At 38.8% G+C, this 27,947-nt stretch overlaps 1 protein-coding gene across 1 annotated transcript in view; it reads left to right on the forward strand.

The window, feature by feature from the left end:
- The first annotated feature begins 269 nt into the window (after positions 1-269).
- megf10 (multiple EGF-like-domains 10) overlaps positions 270-27,947 on the forward strand; it is a 53,280-nt gene continuing 25,602 nt past the window's right edge. The window contains exons 1-10 of the mRNA XM_085464608.1: positions 270-382; positions 5,757-5,892; positions 6,906-7,007; positions 9,060-9,160; positions 10,372-10,464; positions 21,223-21,469; positions 23,524-23,644; positions 23,856-23,992; positions 26,653-26,865; positions 27,757-27,931. Of these exons, the coding sequence (XP_085320734.1) occupies positions 5,774-5,892; positions 6,906-7,007; positions 9,060-9,160; positions 10,372-10,464; positions 21,223-21,469; positions 23,524-23,644; positions 23,856-23,992; positions 26,653-26,865; positions 27,757-27,931 (1,308 nt within the window). The 5' untranslated portion in view covers positions 270-382; positions 5,757-5,773. The remainder of the gene's footprint in view (positions 383-5,756; positions 5,893-6,905; positions 7,008-9,059; positions 9,161-10,371; positions 10,465-21,222; positions 21,470-23,523; positions 23,645-23,855; positions 23,993-26,652; positions 26,866-27,756; positions 27,932-27,947) is intronic.

Below are 27,947 nucleotides of genomic sequence, written 5' to 3' on the forward strand. Positions count from 1 at the left end.
ATCGTGTGTTTCTAATGGGATGGTGTTTTGCGGCAGGTGGCAGCAGAGTCAAAGTGTTGCTACACAACCCTCAGAAAGATGCTGTTGATGCCGCATCAATGACGTCACATACTTGGTCACCAGTATTTTGACAATGGGAAAAGTTTATCGTTCTGGCGACGAAACGTTGTAGAAATCTGAGAAAACGATTCGACTAATGCGCTTTCCACTAGTTATTTTTAATTTTAATTTCAGTTTATGATTTATTTCTTACGCGGTTTCAGGGGGATAACACTTTTTCCTTTTCTTGTCTTTTTTTTTTTTAACTACTGGACATATCAACCTCATACACCGAAGGACGGATCGACAGCCGTGGCATGATCGTGTTTTGCTCATAGAGAAGGTATTGTATTGTACTGATTTGTGTGATATTTTTATGTAATAACTGTAAATGACTGCACAAGAATCTGCTATAGAAAAAAATATACATAAAATGTTTTTGTTTGTTTTTTCAGTGTAGCTCTTCTGGTAGATTTGAACTTTATTCCTGTTGTGCTTTAAATTTGGACGTCTTTCATAGACCTAAATGCTGTTGGGGTTTTACAATCTTAAACTCTAGATTTGAACTATCTTGCAAAAGGAGGACAAAAATAGTGACCGAGAGATGTCAATGGGTTTAATAATTTGCACCTCTCAAAATCACCCATCTCCATATTTTGGTGGTTTAAACCACCAACTGCAAAGGTTACTAGCTGTAAACACTGAGTAATGGTCAGATAGGAACCGTTTGAGAGTTTCAGACCTATGCTTATCTTTGACATCTTCAATACTTTCACAGTAGGTGAAATCAAAGTACAAAGCTCCTAGCTTCGAAACTCTCTCTTGGGTTTTTTTTTTTTTTTTTTTTTTTTTTGGTTTGTTTTCTTTTGTTTTCCTTTGTTTTTAAAGAGTAAAAAGGCAAAAGTACTGCACTAGCAGTACTGAAAATATGTTCTGACGACAAACAACTCTACGACAGACTTGGATGCTATAACTTTAAAAACTTTCTAAATTAATTAGCTTAAAGAAAACTGAGTATATGACTGCTCATATTTATACATCTCATTTAGTTCCATTTACACCAATTCTAAAAAGAGAGAATTGACGTCAAAATTGCATGTGTTTGCAAATAAATACTGCGCTAAAGCCTGACTGTTTTTTTCAGGGATTTCAAGCAGCAGATCTGCTTTTCTGGAATTCCTTTGTGCATAGAGAGAGCCATCAATGCTGTGCTGCCTGACTGCTAGTATATCAAAGTTATGCAGCCTAGCTTAATCCATTTCATTAGCATTGTGCCTGGAGCTCTTTCACGCATACAGCATAGCCCTTATGTGCGTAGCAGTGCAGTTGTCTTGGGGTGGGGAGGATTTCAGCATTGGTCAGTGCAGCTGTGCCCACTTTCAGCAGAATGAAATCAGAGATGACTGGCTCCAGTATCCAATACACTGCCTGAACAGACACAATGTTACTACCCATACAGCTACTAGAGACATCTTGTAGGCTTACTCCATTAGCCAGTATTTTTGAAAGAAGGCTGGCTAGAAGTGTTGACCTCAAAAGATTTTGCTTGGCCACCACCGCCATGAAGTGTGATGCGCTAGTCATTTAATGTCTGTGTACTATTAAAAAAGGTCATCCGTACTTAATTTGGACTCTTATACAAATTCTAGAAACTCTTAAGGAGATTTTAACCATTGATAATTTGAATGAGTGTTTAGCACAATTTTGATTCACTGATCTTACACCATTTCTTTATAGTATAGGTTTGAGTTGAGGTTGATGTTCAGTATTTAATTCTAAATTTATTAGTTTAGCTAAACTGATGATACTTTGTTTTATGTGTTTTAAATATAGTTAGTGGTGGGGAGAGTTGAAGGGAAGTTTAAGCCTAATTTCAGTTTGACTACAAATAAGTTAAAAAATAATGGTGAGTTTGCAGGCTACAACGCTTTCTCAGGTCCTTCCCATTTGAGTATACTGTAACCCAGTTCTTTCTTTTTTGGTACAATTTACATATGTCCCCTAAATGTGTCACATGGTGTTGAATCATAAAGTTTGTGTTTTGCAAGGTGGGTAGCTATAAAGATCATTAAATATTTGTGATCACTGTGTGTGAATTGTGCCTGTGCAGAAGTGGCACATTTTGAGTTCTAACTTTCTCGAGAACCCAGATAACAGAAGTTAGAGCTAAAATAATTTGTCATTAATTTGTTTACAGACAGCATTCACAAAAGGAAACATAACAATATGTCCACTCATTTTTTCTGAGAATCTGATTAACTTTTTGTGACCACACACACACACAGCTTGCACGTTGCTAGATGTTTTATTGTTTGGGATTTTTTGTTGCAGCTTTTCAGCTGCTACATACACACAACGCACCATTTCAGGTCCCAGCACATCTTTTACATGGGAGACATGATCAGCTGATGGAGCTGAGGTGTGCGTCAGCCTCCCCTGACACCACACCCTGACACCACTGCTCCACTCCTCCCCTGCAGCTGAGCCACAAACCACACCCTGCCACACTTTTAAACTATCAGACTGATAAAAATGAGTAAACGTGAGAACTTTTTGCTAGCCAAACTCATCAAAAGTCTTTTTTAAATGTTCACAATAAACCCCACTGAAGATGCTGATATGTATGAAAAACAACATGACTACAGCTGTTTTCTATTTTAGTTTATTTCTTTTCATATCTATATTTGTTTGTTAGATTAAAAAAAAGTTACCCATAAACTTATTACCTAAAGTATTCTATTTAGGCACATTTTGTGCATCGGCAAACTTATCTTGCAAAAGTAACTCACAATTTCCTTCTATCTGTAAAAACACGTAATGTTAAAATCTTCTTCTGGGGGTGGTATGTGCTTGATCCTTGAGCTCGGGTCCTCAACCAGAGACATGGGTGTTAGAGGGTTCTGCGCACTGTCTTAGTTGTTCCTAGGACTGCACTATTCTGAATAGAGACCTCCAGTGTTGTGCCTGGCTCTTAATACTCTTATTACCGCAAGAACCAATTTGGACTATACCTTCTAGCAGCAGTTCTTTCAGCCCCTAGCACTTCTCTATTTTCTTGTGCTGCTTTTGGTAAATGTCTGGATCTTGTGTTTAGGCTCTGTTCTGGTGCTGCTATTATCATTGCCTCTGTGCTGGCCTCTAAGCAAACCTTTTCTATCCACTGGTAGGATTTCTTTATGTCAGGGATTTCCTCTATGTGTCTGTGGTACATTTTTTGCAGCGGCTTAGTCATCCATGATCTTGGTCTTGTGGTGCAAAAAAACCAATGGTACAGAAATAGAATATATGGTATTTACAATATATATAATATATACATCTCAAAATAAATATTAATATAAATAAATACATCAGGAATATATACTAACTACCTACCTTAAGAAATGTGTGTGTGTGTGTGTGTGTGTGTGTGTGTGTGTGTGTGTGTGTGTGTGTGTGTGTGTGTGTGTGTTGGGGTGTGCAAAGTGCATGTATTGAGTCCAGTGGGAAAGTTATTGTAGCCTGAGTAAATAAGTGTGTTGTTGTAACATGTTAAGTGAGGGGGTGTTGTTACGTAGTCCGACGTCTTCTTGTGCCATGAGGTGTTGGTTCTGATGGACCACAACCTCCTGTAAAAGGGAAATATCACAATTTATGCCCGGGTGAAGAGTCAGTAGCAATCCTGATTGCCTGTCTCACTTGCATGAAGGAGTACATGTCTTGTAGGCAAGGCAGATTGCAGTCATTCACCTTTTCAGTGGAGTGGATTACATGCTGTAGTCTGCCTTTGTCCTTTGCAGTGGCAGCAGTATGCCAAAGTGTTAAAGGAGGTGAGAATAAATTCAGTGATGGAGCAGCTAAACTGCAATCTGTGATGGTGAGCAATCCATGCCACATGCTCCATGTGTCGCCCTGGTGGAAGCGATGCTCCCGATACCGGCGTTTGGCATCCCTCACCATGCGCCGAACTTGTTTGGTTTTTTTTGTCAAAAACAAAATAAAATTTTAGACTTGAGAAATTTGTTGCTGCTCACAATGTAATAGATTTATATATTGAACAACTTGTCAGAACAACTGACAAGACGCTAGAACTTTGATTGTAGGGTGTTTACCTTACAATATAAAGCACCTTCAGGTGACTGTTGTGATTTAGGACAGTATATGGGGATCAATAAAGTATCCATTAGTATTAGTATTAGTATTATAAATAAAATTGAAGTGAATTGAACAGAACCCTGACAGGAATGGATTGTGAAATTGCAGACCAAGAAGAAAAACTTTTTTTTATACCGGTTGAGACTTCATTGTCATTAAGACTCAACATCTCGTTTACAAGAGAGACCTGTTTCAGACAGCATAATAAAATTAAAATTAAAAAACCACATTAAAATAACTAAGAGTCATATTAAAAACAAGAACAAGTTTCCAGTAATGATGTCAGAAAATCATTTAACCCTTTCATGCATGAAACCTCAATCAGGATTTTTTTCTTAAGTATTTTTATTCACTTTAAGCCTTCATTTTTTTAAACATGTACTTTTCAAAGAGTTTTTTACATGTCCACTTAGGTGGACAACATCACCTTTGGAGTGGCTGGCAGGGTATGGATTGACGCACCAGTGTCCAATGTAGTGGTTTATGTGCAAGTATACTATCAACACTGACACAAATACAAGAAAACAGCCTTTGAATAGCTGTGCACTGTAGTGACCACTGTGTGTGAAAGGGTTAAATGTATTTTAAAGTCTGCATGTGAAATCAATTGAGAGAGCTGCAAGTCCTTCCTTACTACGCTAAGAACAACCTGGAGAAAGATGATGCATACTGCAAGTGCCTTCTTTGGTCCATGTAAAAACAAGAGCTCTTTGGCAGAGACACTGCTTATATTTATGCTTAAATAGGGGAGAGGTGTTCAACCCAAAGAACAGCATCCCCACAGTGAAACACAGTAGTGGGAGGATTATGCTGTGGGAATGCTTTGGTGGGAACAGGTTCACATCAAAGTGTAAAGAACCACGAGGAAAGAAAATTGTAAAGATTTTGAAAGAAAACCTCAAACAGTGATTTAGCAAAAACTGGGTCTGGGTTGTTTCCCTGCACAAAAGAAATTTTCATAGGTGGGCAAACAATCTTGTACACATCTGTATCAGCTGAAAAGTTCAGATTCTGTATCTCAAGCATTTGGTTGGAATAGCTGATTAAAACAGGATCTATGTTAAAGTCAAATTATGTCAGTTACAATATAATTAATCGTGTCAAATACATGTTCATACTTCTGGTAAATGGACTGTTTCTTATATAACACATTTCTACTTTATTTGAGCACTCAAAGCCTCATTCACATCCATTCACACAAGCACTTTTTACATCTAAGTGCTTTCTATCTACCATTTACACCCTGAGAGTGTAAATGGTAAATGAGAAAAGTACAGAAAAGTACAGAAAAGTACAGATCTCAGCAGAATCTAAACATTGTAGTTGGTTTTGACTTTTAACAATTATGTCGAGAACAAAATTAAACAGGATCATATAGACTACAAACATAGTAAAGCACAGATGTATTAGGAATTGACAATGATATTGGATTTGGAAATTTCAGAATGACATAAGTACAGAAATAAGTAATTGCATAAATAAATACCCCGAGGGACTGTTGGTAGCTTACAATCACCAGAGTTTACCGAATGTTTTTCAGACAACAGAAACTTAAATGGTGTTTTCTCCTTCTTCCTTGTCTTAAGGTGCAGCCCTCACAGCGATGACTACATCACTGTTGCTCCACAGGACAGTCTTGCTGACTGTAGTCTTCTGTAACTTGCCTTGCATCGCTTCCTCCCTCAACCTGGAGGATCCCAATGTCTGCAGCCACTGGGAGAGGTTAGTCAAGATAATAGCCCATAAAGGGCAATAAAGGCATTCAGCATTACGTGTCCTTTACCCACCTCCAGACTATACTAAGCATCGCCGTAACATTACGCCCCTGATACTAACACTACATGCTAATGCACTAACAGTGGAAATGTGTTATCAACCTGATAACTTTCTTAAGCTGTGTTTAAAGTGTCAATACTTAGCAGTCTGTTTTTCCATTTGCAAGGATGAAAAAAACTTCTATGTTCAGGACTATCCCAGTAAAGCTGAGCATCGCTCATTTCCCTAATTATAGTACCATCATTCCACTGAATGCTAAAGACACAGTTACTAGAGCTTGTGCACACACAGACTTACCTGTCGAGGTTACTGATGAGACTTACATGACTTACAGAGAATCTGTTCTGTTCAGCCTCATAACGCAGAAACATATCTTCAAAACAAGGCTGAACACAAAAAGTTTCTCTGTCAAGGTTTGTCAAAACTTGCAGAGTACTTTGTTTGCAGAGTACTTTGTTTGCAGAGTACTTTCAGTTTTTGCTCTCTGCTGAAACCGAAAGCTGAAACCTGAGCTTTTGACTGGCTCACTTTAATATATAAATCCAGCACTGTAACAGTTTGCACAAGATATTAGAAACCATATGCATTTCCATTGTTAAACAAATGACACCTATATATATAATTATATTTCTATATGAAGGCCAATAACTTCAATTGGTTGCCCTGCAGGCATAGCATAAAGATGTTAAGACCTATAATTTTTAATCTTATAAACTATTTATTGTATCATTATCTCTTCTAAGAAAACAAAGCTTTTGGACAAACAGGCAATTAGTTTTCTCAGGTATTTTAAGGACATAAAAGTTGGTTGAGTGTCAATCTATTGTGTGTCAATCTCTTTTGAAGTAAATCAACTAATTGAACAGAGACGATTAATGAGGCAGTCATGAACTATCATCAGCCACACACTGGTTTCATGTCTGATATCCATTTTCTTTTTTCACTTTCTGTGGTTTCAGTTACTCTGTGACAGTGCAGGAGTCATATGCCCATTCTTTTAATCAGATTTATTACACCAGCTGCACTGACATCCTCAACTGGTTTAAGTGCACCAAACACAGGTAAGAACCAATTAAAATGATACTTGATACGTATGGAAATGTGTGGTGATAATGGGTTTGATTAAATGGCAGTACCACAGTTTTTCCCTGTTGTTTTTCTTTTTTTGTTTATTTAAATCAGACATTGTCGCTGTATATTTACCTCATTGTGGTCTCATTTGCCAGTGTCAAAAACAAGGTCTGAAAGTGGCTTACCCCCTTTACCAAATAAAAGTTGTAATAATAAAGACAAAATTTACAGAAGAATGTAGACATGCTAAATGGACTGGAACTTAAATAGAGCCTTTTATTCACCCAGTTACACTGACATTCATACAGCACTTTTATCTAACAATTAAGACAGTCACATGCCAATGCATGCAAATTGGGGTTCAGTATTTTGCCCGGGGACATGTCAACATGCAGACAAGAGGATCTGGGAATTAGAGCCTTGAACAAGACTATTCTTTTGAATTCTGCTCCCACCAAATTTCTGACCATTACTGTCTGCTCCCACTGTCTGTCTCTGTCACCTGCCTTTGCGATATTTGTGTCCAATCCTGCCTGCATCCACAGAAAGTATTGTAAGATGGTGAAAGATGTACCCTTAGGCCCCCTCCTCGATTCAGAGATGGTCTTTCTATTTTCATGTAAACGGCCTTGTTGACTCCCTGCTCAAACCAGCATTCCTCCCTGTCCAGGATGTGGGATACATCCTCATCACTGAAAGAGTGTCCACTGGCCTGTAGTAGTAAATAGACCGCAGAGTCCTGGCCTGACGAGTTAGCTCTTCTGTGCTGCGCCATCCGCTTAGCCAGAGGTTGCATGTTATCCCTGATGTATAAATCACAACAATCCTCCTGGCACTTAACACTGTTCACTATATTACTGTTTGTGTGCTTAAGGGTACATCTTTCAATATCTTACAGTGCTGTAATTGCAGCCATTCCCCAACTCTCGATGAATGGCACTCGTCATCACGACAGTATTAATGATAAAGAAACTGACCCCTATTGTTAGTCAGTGGTGTTAGTTTCAGCTTGTTTCATTAAAATGTACTGTTCAGAGGGTTGGGGAAACCTGCAGTCAGCTGAGACTGAAGAAATCACTTGGATGAGTGATTAAATATTTCTTCCACTGAAAAAGTTACGTCCAGAGAACAGAATAAGCTTTTTGGGATTTACTTACCTGGATGATTGAACATGCATCAAGTACTGTGGCCCTAGCAACTACCTGGCATTTTGGCTAATGGATGCACTAATCACCATTTATTTACACCTTTCAGAAGGGTAGGGTAGAGTATGGCACCAACACGTTAGCACACCTCTCATAATCCTGCCTTACAGGACAAATTGCACCAATCCCTGCTTCTCCACAGCAACCCAGGTTGTCAGTGGCGGCTCATTTAAACTGTAGGAATGATTTACCCAACATCGGAAAAATACTAGGTCAACTTTAGTGTTATCACACAACATCAATGTAACTAATTAATGCTACCTTAACTTCTCTGGCCCTGCACTTTAAATTGTCCAAGTCAACAAAATGTAAGATTTACCTGTGGTAGTTTATTTAAGCAAGTTATGTGGTGCTAACCTTTGCTTTAACAATGAATAATTTCTTGTCCTTCACCTCCTACACGGTGGCATTACTTACCCATCCAAATCCAAAATACATGTTGCTGTCCATACTTTGAAACCTTTCATTATGGCTACAATGTTAGGGATCCTCTACAAGACACATGTAGATGTGACCAAACTGGAGCTCTGGGAGAGAGGTCACTCTATATACAATACTTTTTCAAAGTATTGTATATAGAGTTTTTCTAGTCTTACTCACTGCTTTTAATACACAAGCCCAACTCAGAGTGGAAGATGAGCTATTAGTAACACTACATAGAGTAGATTTTGCAGTAGTTTTGCTCTCTTTGGAGAAGAGTTAGAGTTAAATGATGCTTTTGGTTATTAATGTCAATGATCCACTTTACACATTTTAATAATATAATGAAAGCTGAAAAACAAAATAATTGGTTACTCAGTGTCTAATTTTGTATGTGACTTGAATTCTTTTCTGCAGGATGATCTATAGAACAGCATATCGTAGTGGGAACAAGACCATGTACCGGAGGAAGTCTCAGTGCTGCCCAGGCTTCTATGAGAAAGAAGAGATCTGTGCTCGTGAGTAACACACACACACACACACACACACACACACACACACACACACACACACAGCCAGCCATGTTTCTATCACTTTAGAGGATTTCAAGCTATTTCCTTAAACACTAAGAGAGTCAGGAAGACATCTTATGCAAGTTTCAGTGCTCTGTGAGACAAATAGTGATTTTGCTTAAGGTCAACTTTTAGTAACACTTTCCTTACAGCCATTTATCACACTTATTAAATCCTGTAATGAATATTTCTTTTCAAATATCTTGTCACACTTACCTTCCCAGCAAGGCTATTACACAACCCACATCCCTCCCTTTTAATAGGCAGTGACAGGTGTTGCTTTGGCAAAACTAACAATTGTAACAGCAGTAAAAAAAAAAAAGAAGCTTTCTGTCAAGACAGCCTGTTCTCATGGTGGAAAGAGTTAGTGATGAAAAAGTTATGTGTGCTGTGGTGGAAGGGAGAAAACAGTTAATGTCCCCCAGGAGTTCATAGGGGAATTTGTTCTAGTGTGAAAATACTCTGCTTTATAAGTAGCCTAAGCATCACATGCTGCTCTGAGAATCACATTTAATTTGCCAGACACTTTAGGCAACATGCCGTTTCCTGTTGGAAGTTGTATTGGAGAAGGAATCAGTTATATTAAGGATTTATTACTTTTTGTTTGTGTAAAGTCAGAGAAGAATCTGTTTGTTTGAAGTGGGTTAATCAATGCAAATCCAGCTTTAAAAAGAGTAATAATCTTTCAAATCAGTGGCATTTGCTTGGTATTAGTGGACAGTGAAAATATATCATAGTCTTGATGGGAGTTGTCTGTTACAAGGACTGTATTTAGAGTTTCTTGTAAAGAAAAATATTTGTTTGCATGAGGAAAAATCTGCTTGAAAAACTCTTTAAATCAGTCAGCTGTAGAAAACACAAAGTAACTAAAAGAAACATTGACATTTTATTGAAAAAGCAAACAATTTCTAAAAGTCCAATTCTGTTTTTGGCCACAAAAACTCTTTAAAGTGTTAAGTCAAGTCAAGTCACAGAGGATTCAAAAAAGAATAGCAAGTCCCAGTTTCCATTTCACAAATCAGATTTATGTCTTTGACATGAACATTTATGTGATTACTACTACATGACTAATTCTAATGTAGATGTGTTTTGATGGGTTATTTTTTGGGGGGACCGTGCTGATCCCTGGCCTCTCTCCCTGTCTCCTCGATGTCTAGCTCATTGTACAGAGAGCTGTATTCATGGCCGTTGTATGGCACCCAACACCTGCCAGTGTGAGCCAGGCTGGGGGGGCTCCAATTGCTCGAGTGGTAAGTCCTCCAGCTGTTGCTGTCTGTTCACAATAATGACTTTGTGAGTGGGATTGGTTTTCTGTAAAAACACTCTGAACTCACAAGAGGAGAATCAGACTGTTCTCGTCTTACTGTACCACACCAATGGCTAGACATACTGCAGGGCCAAAATACTGATGTCAGTCACAACACATGCAAGTCAAAAGTTGGAACGTGAGCATGTAGGAACTCAGGAAATTAATGGATTTAGTTTTGGTAATCAGATCTTCTTACATAGGAACTTGTTATAGGATTTTAACTACCTGTCCTCCTTAGACATATATATATATTTTTTAATTTCACAGGGAATTGGGGGGTTTTAGTGGGTGGCAGATTTTTTATGTAAACAGACCAGTTTAGCAACTAGACTTTTTGTGCAACCTGGCTGCAGCAATTGATTAATTCTCTAAATGTTGACTTAAAGCAAGTTCCTAAAATGCTAAAGGTGACATGAAGTACGGATAATAGTTTTGAGTCAGTTTTGTTTGATTTGGATTTTGCACTCTCCTCACATGGAGCATTTCTTATCAGCAAGACATCAGGACTATATCACTTGACTCTACTTCACCAACACTTTTTTTTGTCTGCACAACACGGGAGGCATTAAGGAAGATTTACATAGCTTACTGTGTGATATTTATAAACCACGTGCTTATCAACTTCATTCACAAGAAAATCACAAAACAAAAAACACACAGCATCTGAAATACAAAACGGGTAGTATACAAACAAAAATACAATTTTGCTGCGGTGTATGTCTGTGTGTGTGTAAGAGAGAGAGAAAGAACAATTGGAAAAATTGTGAAATTCTGTGTATGAGCATTTCTCATGCAACATATTTGATAATGAGGGTCAGAGAATGCAATACAAACCCCTGGGAGCCAGAGGCAGACAGTCAAAGACTCAGGAGAGCTACACTGTACACCGACCCCAGAAGTGCTGAAGACCTGAGGTCACACACCTAGACGAAAACCATGGGTCCAACCCAGCAGGGGGAAGAGGGAGGACCTGGTGGAGGACTCGGTGGAGGGCCCACAGCCAAAGGGCAGGAGTGCCAGACAACCAGAGGCAGCAGGCAGCCAACCGCGGCAGAGGCCAGCCTTCCCAGCATCAGCTGAGGATGGGAACCCAGGCGCGAGAACCTCCTGACGGAGCCGACTTGATGAGAGGTCCAAGCCTCCCCATACCACAACCTCAAGGGAGCAGGCCAGCCAACGCCAAAATTTCCACCCAGGGTGCCATTGGAGTGCTAGCTCCAGCCAGCAGTGAACCTGGGACGCAGGCAGACTGGCCCCAGATCAGCAGCCAACCTCACCGCCAAAAAACAGGGTGCAGGAAACAGGGGTGTAGGCCACTTTTAACAGCTGTTAGTGTCAAAGGTAGGCCTTTTGGGTCCATGTGTTGGTGCACGTCACAGTACGAGTAAATAGTGAGTAGGACTGTGTGAAATCTAGACTAAACCACTACTGATGAAGGAACACATGCGACATGAGAATGTGGCAGCTGGTTAACAGTGCTCATCCAACCAACTTTGACCCATGTGGCACATGTTCCATCCCTCCCCACGACCCTATGTGTAAAAGTGACTGATAATCAGAGGAGGTTGAGGAGGAGAAGGCATGGGATCTCTAAGACCAGTTGACTACCCTTGAAGGAGAAAGCCACTTCTGCTGGCTCAGTAAGCACTTCTGTTTCCTCTATGACACTGCAGGGCAACAAAAAATTGAACCAGCACCCGTGCAAATGGCACACCCTACCACCGCTGCACCAAAGGCTGTCACACTGCTGACGCCACTATAAAGAGTATTCTAACATGTGCAGACATGCCCCAAATCTGGGGGCCCATCTGCACATGGAGCCAGTAACCCGCTCAATCTACAAGGACAAGAAGAGTCAAACTGAGTCTGAACCTAGTCACTGTGTCAACCACTCCAGAATGCCAGAACATTCGGCCACTTGCTCTGGAACCAACAAGTACCAGCATACCGGGGAGGGGCATCAACATCAAGCAGGGAAAAATAGGGAGGGGTAACCTCACCCTCCATGACCTTGTCCCACAGCGGCCAAGCCTCAGCAAGCCCCAGACCCAGACATGGACACACACACAGACACCCGGGGAACCCTCTTTTGATGATAAATCATAAAAATAATCCCAGGGTGTTGTTTGACACCATTAATAGCATTATATCCTCCCCTCCTCCACATGCATTGATAGCCTCTGACGATGACTTTAATGTATTTCTCCATGATTTTGTAAATAGGGTGATGGACTTAAGCTCGAAATTCTCCTTAGGTTCCTTGCCTAATGGGGATTGCCCTCAATGCTTTGATTCATTTACCTCATTCTGTTCAATTACACTAAGTGACTAAGTTAGAATAATGGTTAAGCTGAAACCTTCATCACCATCTTTAGGGATCTTGCATCCCTCTGTTCTTTTTGGGTCCTTCGTTGCTTTCTATCATTAACAGCTCACTGAAGCGAGGTTGTGTTCCATCTTACTTTAAGCATGCTGAGGTCATTCCATTACTTAAAAAACCTAGTCTTGATGCCACGTCTCCTAGTAATTACCGGCTTATTTCAAAATGACCATTTATTAGCAAATTATTAGATAAAGTTGTCAAATCAATTTATTTATTTATTATGCAAACTACACATTTCTGACCCTTTTCAGTCCGGTTTTCAAAAGCAGCACTCCACTGAAACTGTTCTTTTAAAGGTCTGTAATGATTCTTTTGCTTTGTGCTTGTGTTGCTTGACCACAGTGCTGCCTTTGATACTGACCATAATATTTAATTACTAGGCTGAAGGTTTTGGTTGGTAACTCTCGCTCACCACTAGATCTGTTTTCCTCCTATTTATGTGAGAGGACGTTCTGTTGGGGCAAGCAGATTCTCCTTCCACACTGCTGGTTTAACCTGTGGCATTCCTCAAGGTTCCATCCTGGGTCCATTGCTATTCTCCTTTCACATGCTTCCTTTAGCTGGTATTATTCGATCTTTCTCAGGCATTTCTTATTAATTTGATGCTGATGACATTCAACTGTACTATGTCTTTTAAGCCTCACCAGCTGGATAGGTTGTCTACCCTAGTTGACTGTTTATCTCATTAGTGACTGGCTTTCCAACAATTACTTTGTTTTAAATTCTGACAAGACTGCCATGATTATAGCTCCTCCTGATATACAATCAAGAATCAGTCAAATGATTGCTTCTTTTTACTTGGTAATTTTGGTGTAATAGTTGATTCCTCCTTGAACATTGACTCAAATATAAAATTTTGCTTAAGATCCTGTTTCTTTTATTTAAGGAGTATTTCTAAATTGCAACCTATAGTTTCCTCCTATGAAATGGGAAATTTTTTTTCATGCATTTGTATTATGCGCTTAGATTACTGTAATGCCTTTCATTTTGGCTTAAATCATCTCTGTCACACCTCAAGCAATAAAAAATGCTGCAGACAGATTCCTGACACACTCTCGTTTTATTTTCTCAATATTGGCTCTTGGTTGATATTAAAATTCATTTTAGGAGTCTCACAATTGCATACAGAGCAATAAATTTCCCCACCAAATTTCCCAGAGGAACCCACCCGAGGGATTAATAAAGTTTTATCTTATCTTATCTTATCTTATCTTATCTTATCTTAAATAGACAAGCTCCACACTATTTGTCCCAAACATCTTTTTAAACACACTGCTGCTTGTTGCCTCCATTCACAAGCTCAAAATCTATTAGTTGTACCTCATACAAGAGTGAAGACTAGAGTGGACAAAGCTTCCAGGCTATGGAACAGTATCACTCCAGCTCTGTTTAGCTGACACTGAGTCTTTTAAGGAATAGTTTTCTTCCATTTAATCAGGTTTTTTGCTGATTTTCTTTTGTTGTGTGTCTGCTGTGGCAGACATGTGGAGTGGAGAGAGTGTGGACCCAAATGCAGACTTCGGAAATGGACTTTTTTTGAACACAAACAAAAGCACAGTAAGAAAACGACTAAACCTAAACAGGGAGGAAACTAGAAGCAAGTATAAAGAAACTAAAAACCTGAGTCATGGGAAATTCAGTGGGTGATATGCAGACAATCGAGCAACAAACAGAGGAAGACAAAAACTACGTGTACACTAATCCGAATAAATTTGAAAATGCCGTTTTAGTCTAAAAATGCTTCGCGTCCACACTACTGTGTACAATTGTTTTCATCCACACTGAAAGCGCTTAGATTCCTGTACTACGCATGCGTGAAACCTGTGTCATTTCTGCCGTGTATTTAGTTTCCAGCTCTTTGAAATGTTGGGGCAAAATGTCGAGGAAAAGAGGAAAAACTGATATTATTCTTTAATAGGGCTGCCAAAATTGAGAGCAAACAAAGCAACTGCTGTACAGTACCAAACGCCATTTTAGTTGAATTGGTCACATTGGGAAGCAAAACTGAAAACACTAACATATTACACGAGACTGTCCTGGTAAAACAGGAAACATGAGACAGGCACTTGAAACAATGCGAAACACAGACGTGAAAAAATAACTTGACTAGACGCAACACAAGGACCACAGGGGAAGCACAGAGACAGACACCAAGAAATCCAAGACATTTGTTTTTAAACATGGTTCACTGTTGACACTGTATCTTAATTGTCGTTCAGCGCTTTGTGACTGTTATGTCTGTGAAAGGGGCTAGATAAATCAACTTTACTTACTTACTCAACGAAAACAACAAAGAGCGATCATCTTTGTATCTCACCGACACCGAGGTCTAATGTATGATTTAAAACACATCAAGCATTCCTATATTCTACTGTTGAAATAATGATCATGATCTTTCAAAAGTAAGTAAAAGTAATAAAGAACTATAACATCTAAATACTTCTACAGTTACATGATAAATTCAATGATCAACAGAAATGGAAATGTCATAACTGAAAAGACTTAATTAGAAAGCAATGGTTTTGTCATAATTTTCGAAAATCGTGTGCCAAACTCTGAAATGTTTGGCCTGTCTACTTTGTCTCTTGTTGATTTTATCTTCTAACTGTGGAAATTCAGTTTTTCGACTGTGCGTAAATTGGGGAAGTATTTGACTCTTCTCCCTTTTGTGTCTTCATCAGTTGACACACCAAAAAAGTCCCAAACGTCATAACAGCAAATCTTAGTGCATCTGGTAAACTAGCTTGAGCTCATCACTATTTTGAGACTGTTGTTTGTGTTTGTTGCCTTTAACAGTCATTTCCCTAAATTATTTTGTTGATGCAAACTTACCAAGAGGTGATTTTTGCTCTTATGAATCTGTAAATGCGTGTTCATGCAGACTGAGATACTGAATACTGAAATGGAAGAGGGCCTCACACGGTGTGTCCCATCGTCTTCAGTTTCACCCTGTGATAAAAGAGCTTGTTGTGTCTGTCCCTTAGGGCAGGCCTGTCTGCTTACTGCTCACACACACACACACACACACACACACACACACACACACACACACACACACAAGCCCGTTCAGCTATCTTAGTGAGGACCTTCATTGACATAATGGTTTCCCTAGCCCCTTACCCTAACCCTAACCACTAAAAATGAATGCCTAACCCTAACCCTAAACCTAACCTAATTGTAACCCTGACACTAAAACCACATTTTGAGCCTCAAAAAGGCCTTCAAATTTGTGAGGACCAGTGTGTGTGTCCTCACAAGTGACTGTTGGTTCTCACAAGTATAGTAGAATGCTATATTTGATCCTCACAAAGATAGCTAGACAGGAACACACACACACACACATTTTTCTTTGTGGATAGAAAGTGTGATAGATAGAAGTGTGAACAAATTACTTCAGTTGTTAATTATTGTTTCTTTTTCTATTTTTTGCTTATTCATTTTTTTAAATCTTAAAATGTATCTTGCACAGAAAGGCAAACACAGGTGTTATATTTGTTATATTTTATTTGAAAATAAAAGCTGTAGGAATGACTTGATAAAAAATGTTGCAAACCCAGGAGACAAGTGAGGGAAAAATATGTGGTTAAAGTTACTGTATTGAAGGAACAGTCAAGTTCAAACACAGTATCTTGCTTTGTTTTTATCACTTGCACATGAATTCGGTAGTTTTTGTGCAAAGCCATTTCTTTCTTCCACAATTAACCCTGCAGTAGTTGCCCTGCAGTAGTCCTTCACGGTCCATATCCATATTAAGATCTCTTTCTGAAAACCATTGAGCTCTTTGGGACTAACCCTTAAATCTATGTTCGACTTTCTTTTACAGCTACACAGTTAAAATTTTAAGGCTAGAATTTCTTTGTGAAGGCCTTTTTGAGGCTCAAAATGTGGTTTTAGTGTCAGGGTTACAATTAGGTTATGGGTAGGTTTAGGGTAAGGGTCAGGGCTAGGCATTCATTTTTAATGGTTAGGTCAATAATGTCCTCTGATACTCAGATGAGAGTTAACAAGGATATTTATGAACTCAAGTTTCAAGTTTTTTCCAGTTAATTCTCAACCCCATCTTGGATTAAATAGATTCAAATTACACCACCAGTCACCTCAAGGCGCTCAAGATTGAGGGAAATATTTTTCATCAGTAATGACAGCTATTGTTAGAAAATGATTTTATGTTTTTAATATCTGATGGACAATCTGTATTGCAGTTGGAAGACATCAATAATCGTATCAATAATCAATAAACACTGACATGTTTGACTTGAAATGGGTGCTGAAGTAGGGACTAGGTTTTTCTGTAAAATGTAGCAAAAATAGCTCAGTATATGGAACTAGTCACTCCGTTCATATTCATGTGGCTTTCTGTAATATGTATTAAATGGCCTAAAGATCGAAGAAAGACTAATCTGCTGACTGTCTCATACAGGTCAGTGAACCACAACAATATGTCTGAGGCTCAATTTGACATACGAAGAACAGGAAATGGCAAAGACAATATGTGCTGTGTGTGCATGTGCATGTGTGCGTGTGTGTGTGTGTGTGTTTATGGGTGGGGAGGAGTGGGTTATGGTTAGGAGTAATAGCAGGAGGAGAAATTTTTGCGGGAGGAAATGACCTGAGGCAGTGGAGCTTGTGATTTAGTACACATGATAATAACACAAGATCCTCAGGAGGGGCTCAAATTCAGCTGTGAAAGCAAAGTAACATCAATATTATGGACTATGTTTCACTGTCTATGTAAAAAATATTCTCTTTTGTGTTTATATCGGTAGATCACTTTGAACTCTTAGTTGTCAACAAAGACTCTCAGTAGTCTGCTAATGACAGAAATGATTAAACGTAATTCCACCTCAAACAGCAAAAATATTTTGTATAATGCCCACACATTTCGTGATCTGAGCCCTAAAAGCCAACAAAATGCTTTATAACTAATTATAGTATTGCTGTTATTTAAATTATTCAAATATTTAATTAATATTTAAATCGTTAAAAAACGTTGCTGTTACTGTTTGAGAAATGGCCTCACTTTGGCTCAAGAAAACTTTGGTATACAGTATAGTTCATGGTTGGCTTTATGTCTGCAAAGTGCCCAGGTGTTGTCGCCCTAAAACAAGCCCAAATCATCCTCTTTTAGACGTTTTATCTGATTTAGTGCTCAGCTCAGATAAAATAATTAATTGTAGGTGATTTTTAACATTCATGTAGATACTAAAACTGACAGCCTGTAAAGAACCCACCACTTTAATCACTCTCTAGATCTTGTTTTAACATGTGGCATAGAAACCGAACATTGAACAGTGTTTCCTAAAAACCCTCTCTCATTTCCTTAAATTGTGAACATGTCTAATAACTGGTTTGATTTACCTGTCTACAGACATGTTTAACAAAATAACGTGACAATTAAAAACTCTGGAGGATGACACACACACACCTCCTGAGAGAGGAAAACTGGAGGAATGCTACAGCTGTTTCTTCTCACTGGGAATCCTTCGTATTAGTGTGACAGTGCTTTCTGTTCCCATGAGTGCACCATTTTTGGCAGGCTGGGTAATCACTAAATAGATGGAAAAACATCCAGGCTCCCCAGTGTGGAGAGTAAGATCTGAACCCACTCTGAACAACTGGCAGTCACTGGCTCCCAGTCTTTTCTCTACGCACCCAACTCTTTTATACTCTTTCTTCGTTTGTGATTAGAAGAAGCTTTTAAAATTTATCTGATGCAGATTCAAGTGAATATACATAAAACAGTTGAATTTACTGTGGCAGAAAGTGAGAGCTCAGGATAACAATGTGAGGTCTGACAAATTTTTCTCATGTTGAACATTTTAGAAAATAAAATCCTTAGGATCCTATTTGAGACTGTGATGCAACCAGCGTTGTGACAAAACCGTGCCACAGTATTTTTTCTGCATGTGTGTGTGTGTGTGTGTGTGTGTGGCTGTTTTGAATAGGCTGATGACAGAGAACAATCTGTTCTCCAGGAAGTAGATGAAGAGCCCTAAGCTCCTGGACTTGAGCTTTTATTCAATCTAGGTCAGGTTTCAAAAAGGTATCGTGATAGTGGACTTGAATGGAAGAGCTTTTTATATGTACATGTTAGTATCTCTATTCACCTCCTCCCCCTTCAGCCCCGCTGCTGTTTGTCACACAAGGCCAAACCGCCGGAGGTAAGAGAGTATGTACATTTTATCAGGCCAGAGTGAAGCGCACTAATGCAGAAGGAAGAAAAGGAGCCTTTTAATCACTTGAACAACTTCAGAATAGTGGAGTAGCTGGAAATGGCAGCATTACTCTGCATGCTAGGCATATAAATGCCAAGCTGTTTGTGGTAGTCGAAAGAAGGAGCTCGACCTTAAATAACATTTATTGCTAATAAAAAAAACAAACAAATTATTTATTTTGACTTAAAATGTAACTGAGAGGTATTACTACCTTTTTATTGACAAATCTGAACATTTTGTTCAGATTTGTGTTCAACTATTAAAAATTTTGGACTAGTTTTGACTCTCAGTCAGACTCTCAGTCAAACTATCTGTTATTTTTTCTGAAAATCAAGCAAGATGACACCAAAGATTTTCAATTTTATACTATAGGTGCATCTACTAGGAGGCTACGATAGCACTGGAAACCACAAGTATTTTTGAGTCCCTGAGTTTTTTTGCGGTGCTTCATTGCACTACATATTAATACATGCAGAAATAAAGTTGCTTGTAAAAGGATACAACTGCAATCAGTGTGTTTTACTGTGGATTTTTCACAGCCAGCAGCTTTTCATTAGTTAGCAGATACACCAGGCTTTGAGAATAAAAGTTGAAGCCCAAAAAACTACAGCTAAAATGTATTAGCCAGTTGCTTATGTTTAAGACAAAACAAGATTGCACTGAGGACATGGTGTGGAAGGTCATGCACTGGACTGATGAGATTTGTAGTCAGTTCTTGTAGGCAATTATCAGTCTTTAAACATAAATTAATGAGAGCTTGACGGGATGGTGCTTCATCCCTAGTGGATATGTTGTCTTTTTGTTCATTTTTAGTTGAGACTTTCCCTCTGCAACATTATATGCTGCCAATCCTCAGCCTTTTTTTACCAGTAGGCTGAGGATTGTGCAACATTTTAACAGTCCTTAACTTTGCAGATGTAATTTACATGTATACATCCTGGTGCCAGTACTCTTAAGCCACTTGATTCTATACATCACAGTTCTTAGACTTCTAATAACTGTGATGTATAGGACAGATAGAACAAGATTTACTAAATCAGTCATAGGAATTGACAGTGATAGGAATTAGAGCAGGCACGAGGGATGTTGGAGGCCAGGAGAAAGAGGTAGGGAACAAATAACTTGAGAACAGAAGAAGAAATGTGAATACACAGAAAGACTTTGACACCAACACCAGCTATATGTCAATTTAGCAGGACAACCACAGGAAAATGGATGATAATACACAAATCATGGATATATTACAATGAATAAGATGAATAAGTTACCGCTAATAAATACTCCATGTGTTGACAAATGCAGAAAAGCCTTGCGTAGCTTAAATGGCACCTATTTCTTTCTTTCTTTCTTTCTTTAAATTTAGATGTGTGTATAGTATACAACAAAAAATGAATATCTTCCTGACAGCAGAATATACAGAAAACTCCAGTGTTCCACCCACAAACCATTTGGCCTGATAGAAACCCCCAAAACCTGTAGATGGTGCTATATTCATGAAGAACCAAAGGCAGAAGACTATACTATGACGTGCCAGAAAAGAATATTCTGTTCCAGGTATAGAGGAGCAAAGATTACACTTACAACTCAGATGGGGGTTATAACGAAGGATGCAGAAATAAAGCTGCGCTGCATTTATTTGTTTAGGAAAGCAATTAGGAAAGCCCAGAAACTCCACACAATGCTGAGCACATTGATTTTTCATTCGAGAAAGGCACACCTAAGAGAGCCTGAGGCATTTTGTAGTGAAGAATGATGAGTAGTTATTATTATTATTATTATTATTATTATTATTATTATAAAAAATAAGAATTATAGCTATATTTAAATCGACTTCAGCACTCTGGGGGACTGAAAAAAAGATCTGGACAGTGATACTGATGAGTGTTTTGAGTGAGTTTTTATGTGCAAGCCGAATAAGGTGCTAACTCCCTATAATAGATTTTACTTGCAGACTCAAGGCATCTCTAACTTAATGATCTATTATAGCTTCATATGCAATTATAAATGACAACCTATGTCCAGTTCTGTGACACATGTCAAGTAAGATAAACATGAAAGATAAAAAAGATGTATTTAGATTTTTTTCTTTCTTTCTTTTCAGCTTGTGACAATGATCACTGGGGTTCCCACTGCAGTAACAGATGCCAGTGCCAGAATGGAGCTCTGTGTAACCCTATCACTGGAGCTTGTATCTGCACTCCTGGATACAGAGGTTGGCGCTGTGAGGTGTCATGTGCAGTAGGCACCTATGGGAATGGATGCCAGCAGAAATGCCAATGCCAGAATGGTGCTGCCTGTCATCATGCGACCGGAGAATGCAAGTGCCCACCGGGATACACTGGTGCTTTGTAAGTCTGGAGAGATCATTTCTTAAATTGGTTTCCTGCTTCTAATACCAACAGTGACATAAAAGAAAAGGTAGGCATCTATAAGAATGGATACCAGCAGAAATCGTAGATTGGTGCTGCCTGTTATTATGCAACTGGAGAATACCAGAGTGCCCACCTCCATCTAATGCCAACAGTGACATAACATTAAAAGCCTAGTATCTATGGTCATGGCAATTTCATTTATACAGCACATATCATTATTCTTAAACATTGTGTGCACACACTGGACGGTTCTCTGGACTGTTGCACCAGATGAGAAGTCTGACATGGTTACGGTGCACGTCAGAGACCAAAGCACTGAGAGCTTTACAAATTAATAGAAAGATTTTAAAGATAATTCTGAAGTGACTTCAGTAATGATGCTAAAAAACTAGTTCATGCATTTATTATTTCTAGGCTGGAGTATTGTAATTTATTATTATTATCAGGTTGTCCTAAAAACGTCTGCACTGACAGTACTGACAGGGACTAGAAAGAGGGAGCATATTTCTCCCATAGTGGCTTCTATTCATTGGGTCCCATTTAATCCAAAATCAGATTTAAAATCCTTTTCATCACATAAGGGCTTGAATAATCAGGCCCCATTTTATGTTAAAGACCTCATAGTACCGTATCACCCCAATAGAGCACTTTGCTCTGAGACTACTAGTTTACTTGTGGTTCCTAGGATACTTAAAATTAGAACGGGAGGCAGAGCCTTCAGGTTTTAGGACTTTCTTCTGTGGAACCACATCCTAGTTTGGATTCACTAAAGACACACTCTGCATTTAATCACTAGTAAATATTAATCTCTGGCTCTCTTCCACAGCACGTCTTTTGTCTTGTCTTCCTCCCCTCACCCCAACCAGTCATGGTCACCCCTCTCTGAGCCTGATTCTGCTGGAGGTTTCTTCCTGTAAAAAGGCAGTTTTAACTTCCCACTGTCACCAAATAGGGCATCATAGGGGTTCATATGATTGTTGAGTTTCTCTCCGATCTACCTTAGATTGTAAAGCACCTTGAGGTGACTGTTGTTGAGATTTGGTGCTGTATAAATAAAACAGAATTGAACTGAAATTTAATTGAATGTAGAAATTATGAAAAAGATTAGAAAAAAATGTGTGGCAGTGCTGAATAAATAACTACAAGAAATATTCTTCCTTTTACTAGAAACTTTGTTGTAGTAATAGAACATTTATTAAATTCAGACACTAGTGTTTTGGAGGAACTGATTAGTTTATTAATGGATGACAATAAAAAGGAGTTATACTGATCTTTTTTAAATTTTATATCATTGTTGAAGCACAGAATTTTCCATTATATAGATAGATATATAGTATCTACTGTCAGGGGAATAATTATTTGATTGCCCACTGAATCAGTTAGACTGCTCACTTATGAATAAATGAACAGTCTCTAATTTTTATTTGATCACCAAGAAAAACCTGACTTACTAACTGATGGAGAAACCCTAGTTGGGAAGCACAGTAGTAAGACATTACTTCTAGTTTCCCTAAAGGTTTGCACAAAGGACAGATTTTGTCCCACTTCTCTTTACAGAAACTAGAACACACTGTGACTTAAGTGTGTGTTTTTCTTTAACCACTCCTTTGTTGCCTTGGTGGGATTGTTTCCATTATTGTCACGCTGGAAGACCCATCCCACATGTTCTGGGAAAGGGAAAGAGGTTCTCGTCCAAGATTTTACAGTACAGAGCCCAGGTCTATTGAAGTTGTCCTGCATCATTAGCAAAGACTAATAGTACTCAAAGTACAGTCTTTCCATCTCTGTGCTTGACTATAGGGATAGTGTTCTTTTAGGTAATATTCGGCATTTTTCTTCCATCAAACACGGCAGGTCGAGTTGATGCCAGAAAGTGCAACTTTAAAACAAAGTTTTAGTGAAACAAGGGTCAGCACAATTTTACTTTATAATTTTATATCTATAAAATTACTAGTTGTCTATAATCTCAAAGAAAACTCAGTAGTGCAAAGATGTAGTGTTGTTTTCTTTTTCTTTTCTTTTTTTTGAAGGTGTGAAGAACTCTGTCCACCAGGTAAACATGGGCAGCAATGTGAGGAGAGATGTCCATGTCAGAATGGAGGAGTGTGTCACCATGTAACCGGAGAGTGCTCCTGTCCAGCAGGATGGATGGTACAAACACTAACTGTTCCTTAACTCTTTAAGAAAATTCAGCTCACTAGACATGCTAGTATTTTATGGTAATATGCAAGCATGAACTAAACCAGAGAGAAACTTTTGATACTTTTGATAGGAAGAGAATTTATTTTTGAAGTTATAATTATTGAAGTTATTATTGCAGATTCTGTATACGATAAACACATGTTTGTGCTGTTGTCTGCAGGGAACAGTTTGTGGTCAGCCATGTCCAGAAGGGAGATTTGGAAAAAACTGTTCCCAGGAATGTCAGTGTCACAACAATGGCGTTTGTGTGTCATCTACTGGACAGTGCATCTGTAGCCCTGGATACACAGGAGAACGGTAAGAGAGACCTTTACAACAAAGCCCCACAGTACAGTACAGGGTTTTTTATACCCAAAAATCAGGATATCCTCAATACCAAGCATCTCCATAACTAATAGTTAAAGCTCAGAGTGCATAGAAGGGACCTGTAGAACCTTAAGTATTTGAAGACTGTGTGGAGGAATGGGCCAAAAGCATACCTGAGCAAAGTTTCTCCATACATGAGGCATCTTGTCATCACCAACAAAAGCGTTTTTTTAAGTATTAAATAAATTTCAGTAAGCATGTTCAATGCTTTTCCTTTTTCCATTTCTCATTATTAAACAATTTAATTTATGCACATTTATTGTTTGATTTCTTTGGATGTGTGGATTGGATGGATTGCTGTTACAGACATCTGGTGAGAATTTCATGTCACCTTTAGAAATATATTTACTTGTGTTCAATACTTATTTTACCCGTTGTACAAACTTGACACAGACAAATGATAAACAGAGACATGACTGACTGGGGAGAGAAGACTAATTTGACACAACTGAACAGGGAGAGCAGACAAATACAGACAGAGAACACAGAACTAGACAGACATGGGAAACAGAGAGGGATCAAAAATGGGAATGACCAAACACAGAGGAACAATGATCAACTACTATCAGAAAACTAAAAAAGCTAAACATAAGTTCTTTATCAAAATCAAAACAGATCATGAGCTCACAAAAAACTCAAAACCCTCGGTGCAAAACCCAAGGACACCACGAGGCAAAGCAGGATTCAAATGCAGGACTTAGTGTAAAAATTTCAGTGAATTTATTTAGATAGTAAAGAATAGGAATACTCGAGAACCTCCTTAATCCCACTGGCATGTCATCCGTGGAGGAAGCGGAGTATCCGGTCTTTAAGTGATGGCGTGATGAATCCTGCTTCCGGGCCCAAAGTAGTCTGCATTTAATAAGGCTGTTGTGTTTTTAACATGTTTTAATGCTTTGTATCTTGTTCTATTTAATCTCAACAAGCCCCTAAAAACTGTCAGTGATCACTGTTGGCTTCTCTCGGTTTTCATTACCACTAATCATTTTAAAGCTCAGTTTTTAAAACCTTACGATGTAACTACAGCCCAGCCCTTGCAGCAGCATATTAATGACTAACCTCGTATTGTGGATGGATTATCTCAGTTGTTCTCCTGACTGAGGTTTGGTCTGTTTACGGCATCCTGCCATGCGATGGTATTTGCCCCTAACCATTGGAAGCCCTCACATTAACTTTTATCGAGTGGGAAAAATTCCTGCGTTCATTAGCATTTGTCCTCCAGATTTACTGTTTAAGTAATGCTTACATAGCTTTGTCGCACTAGCGATCACGTAGCACATCATTATATATCAGCTAACTTCAGTAACCTTACAAATGTCGCTGCTGTTTAGTTTTCTGTCTTCATTTATGTTGGAAGTGATAGCAGAGCTGTACGTTTGAATTTGTTTCATAAATCCTTCAGTCAGAACATGGTTAGTTATATTTAGATGGAAGCTAGCAAGCTAACTCCCTGCTAACTTCTAAAGCCGTTAAATGTCATAAATTCTGTTTTCATGGATGCCTGGATGTTAAACTTAATTGTTACACCTGGTAGAGCAGAGCGCTGATCATTTTATTAGAGAAGAAAGAATTTAGACAGTTTTTCTCTCTCTCAGTAATGCTGCAGTGATCATTTGACTTAGGGACCTGCAGCAGAGTTTGTGCCCAGAAATGTCTAATGACGTCAGACTTAAAGACCGGATAGGGACAAGAGGGACAACTCATCTATCTCTGGGGGTCCCTGAGGTAGTTAAATAACTCCTTGGTGTCAGGGCCCCTGGGGTGGATGAGGTTCACCCTGAGTTCCCGAAAGCTCTTGATGTTGTAGGGCTGTCTTGGTTGGCACGCCCCTACAATGTTGTGTGGAGGGGTCAGGGTCGGTACCTCTGGATTGGCAGATTGGCGTGGTTGTTTCCATCTTTAAGAAGGGAGACCAGAGGGTGAGTTCCAATTATAGGTAGAAAACTCTATGCCAAGGTGCTGGAAAGGAGAGTCTCTCTGTTATTTGAACCTTGGACACCAGAAACACAATGTTGTTTTCGACCTGGTTGCTCGCTATCTAGTGTTGGTTTAAAAAAATTGATTTCCCGATTCAAACTGATTTTAGTTTGAATAATGAAATATCGATTCATTACATCCTGAATCGATTTTTTTTTAATATAAATGATTTTTGCCAGAAAAACGCCAAAATCTCAGGTTAAAGGTCACTAAACTATTTCAACAACTGCCAAACAGCTAAAACAACAAATGAGAGCAGGTAAATGGATTCTGCAAAAATGCACCTGACGGGCATGGACATGCACGTGCTGAAAGCCGACATCTCACAGAATCTGAAGCTGCAGGTTTCATCACTCTTTGTATTTATACATAGATATAAAATATGGATATGTACTGATAAATGATCTGAATTATAATATTTCTGACTGTCAAGAGACAGACAACCACACATTCCAGATTTGCAGCCAGTAAAAAACAAATTAACCTTAGGCCTCTTTCCATAGTCACGGAGCTAAATACGCAACAATTCATATTTCATTTGAGAGAATGGTCATTGATCACCACCTCTTTTTCCTAATCACTGTCTCTGGATATTTCTGTGTCTCTATAAACAGGTGCCAGGATGAGTGTCCCCTTGGTACTTATGGTGCTGCCTGTGCAAAGACATGTAATTGTGAAAACAACAGCAAGTGCTACCACAGCAATGGAATGTGTCTTTGTGAGCCAGGATACACAGGAAAGACATGTGATGTCCGACTGTGTCCTGAAGGAATCTATGGCCTACGTTGCGATAGGAAATGTCCGTGCTATGTCCAAAGCACTCGTGGGTATGTAGTAAATCATGTTGTCATCTTTGACAAACTTTGATCTGCAGATCAGGTCAGTTTGAAGCCATTTGATTAATGCTGCCTCACGGTTCCCCGAATTCCAAAATATAACTCTGTGTTTCCTTTGTATCTTTTGGGTTTTAGCAGTTTGACATGTTGCGTGTATAGATTTGTGTATATGACCGCTGTGTCTGTAGACAACTGAGTGTAGTGATCAGTTAGCCTAGCACAGCTGGTGGGCTGCATGTGTCATTGCAGATAACAGCTGTTCTGCTTCTTTCTCAATGGGACTGCTGTGTCAGCTACACCATCTGTCAGTCAAACTCTGTTACTATCAAATATAGCCACATTTCACCTGTATTACTACAGTTAACCCACACACTGAAAAATGAAAAAAGTCTTCCTCAGGTATATTGTAATTAATTTTTAGATTTAGATTTTTGATAGTTTGATAGTTTGATTAGGTTTTTTGTTTTGTTTTTTTTTGTTTTTTTTACAGATTTAGACCAAGACAGCTAGAAGAAACACTTATGGCCTGATTTGCCTGTTGCCACTGCTGTTAGGCTTTCAGTATGTTTCCAGTGAGCACTGTTTGGATGTAGAGAAATTGTACAAGCTAAAAGAAAAGCTAAAGCTCAGTCCCACAGGGAAGCATGACAGTGCACTTCATATTTGTAGCTAACTGCAGAAATGCTACTAGTGTGTTAGCTAACCTTTGAGATTAAATACTAGAGATAGTCACTGATCTTAAAAAAAACAGGTCATAGAAAAATTTGTTTCAAGCACACTAAATACTTTAAGTAGGAAATAGTACTGACTAGTAGGAATCTTGACTGTAGGAAACACCTCAACAAAGTTTATAACTATTATCGTTTTCTCTCTTGTCACCAGCTGCCACCCGATATCAGGGGAGTGCACATGTCTGCCTGGTTGGTCAGGTCTCTACTGCAATGAGACGTGCACTCCAGGATTTTATGGCGAGTCCTGTCAGCAGGTGTGCCAGTGCCAGAATGGTGCTGATTGCCACAGTGTCACTGGAGAGTGTATCTGTGCTCCAGGCTTCACGGTAAACCCATATATTA

The sequence above is a fragment of the Copadichromis virginalis genome, linkage group LG7 (assembly GCF_057382275.1).
Source record: "Copadichromis virginalis isolate Kocher_CV1m ecotype Utaka linkage group LG7, C_Virginalis_male_GT1.1, whole genome shotgun sequence".
NCBI classification, from domain to species: domain Eukaryota; kingdom Metazoa; phylum Chordata; class Actinopteri; order Cichliformes; family Cichlidae; genus Copadichromis; species Copadichromis virginalis.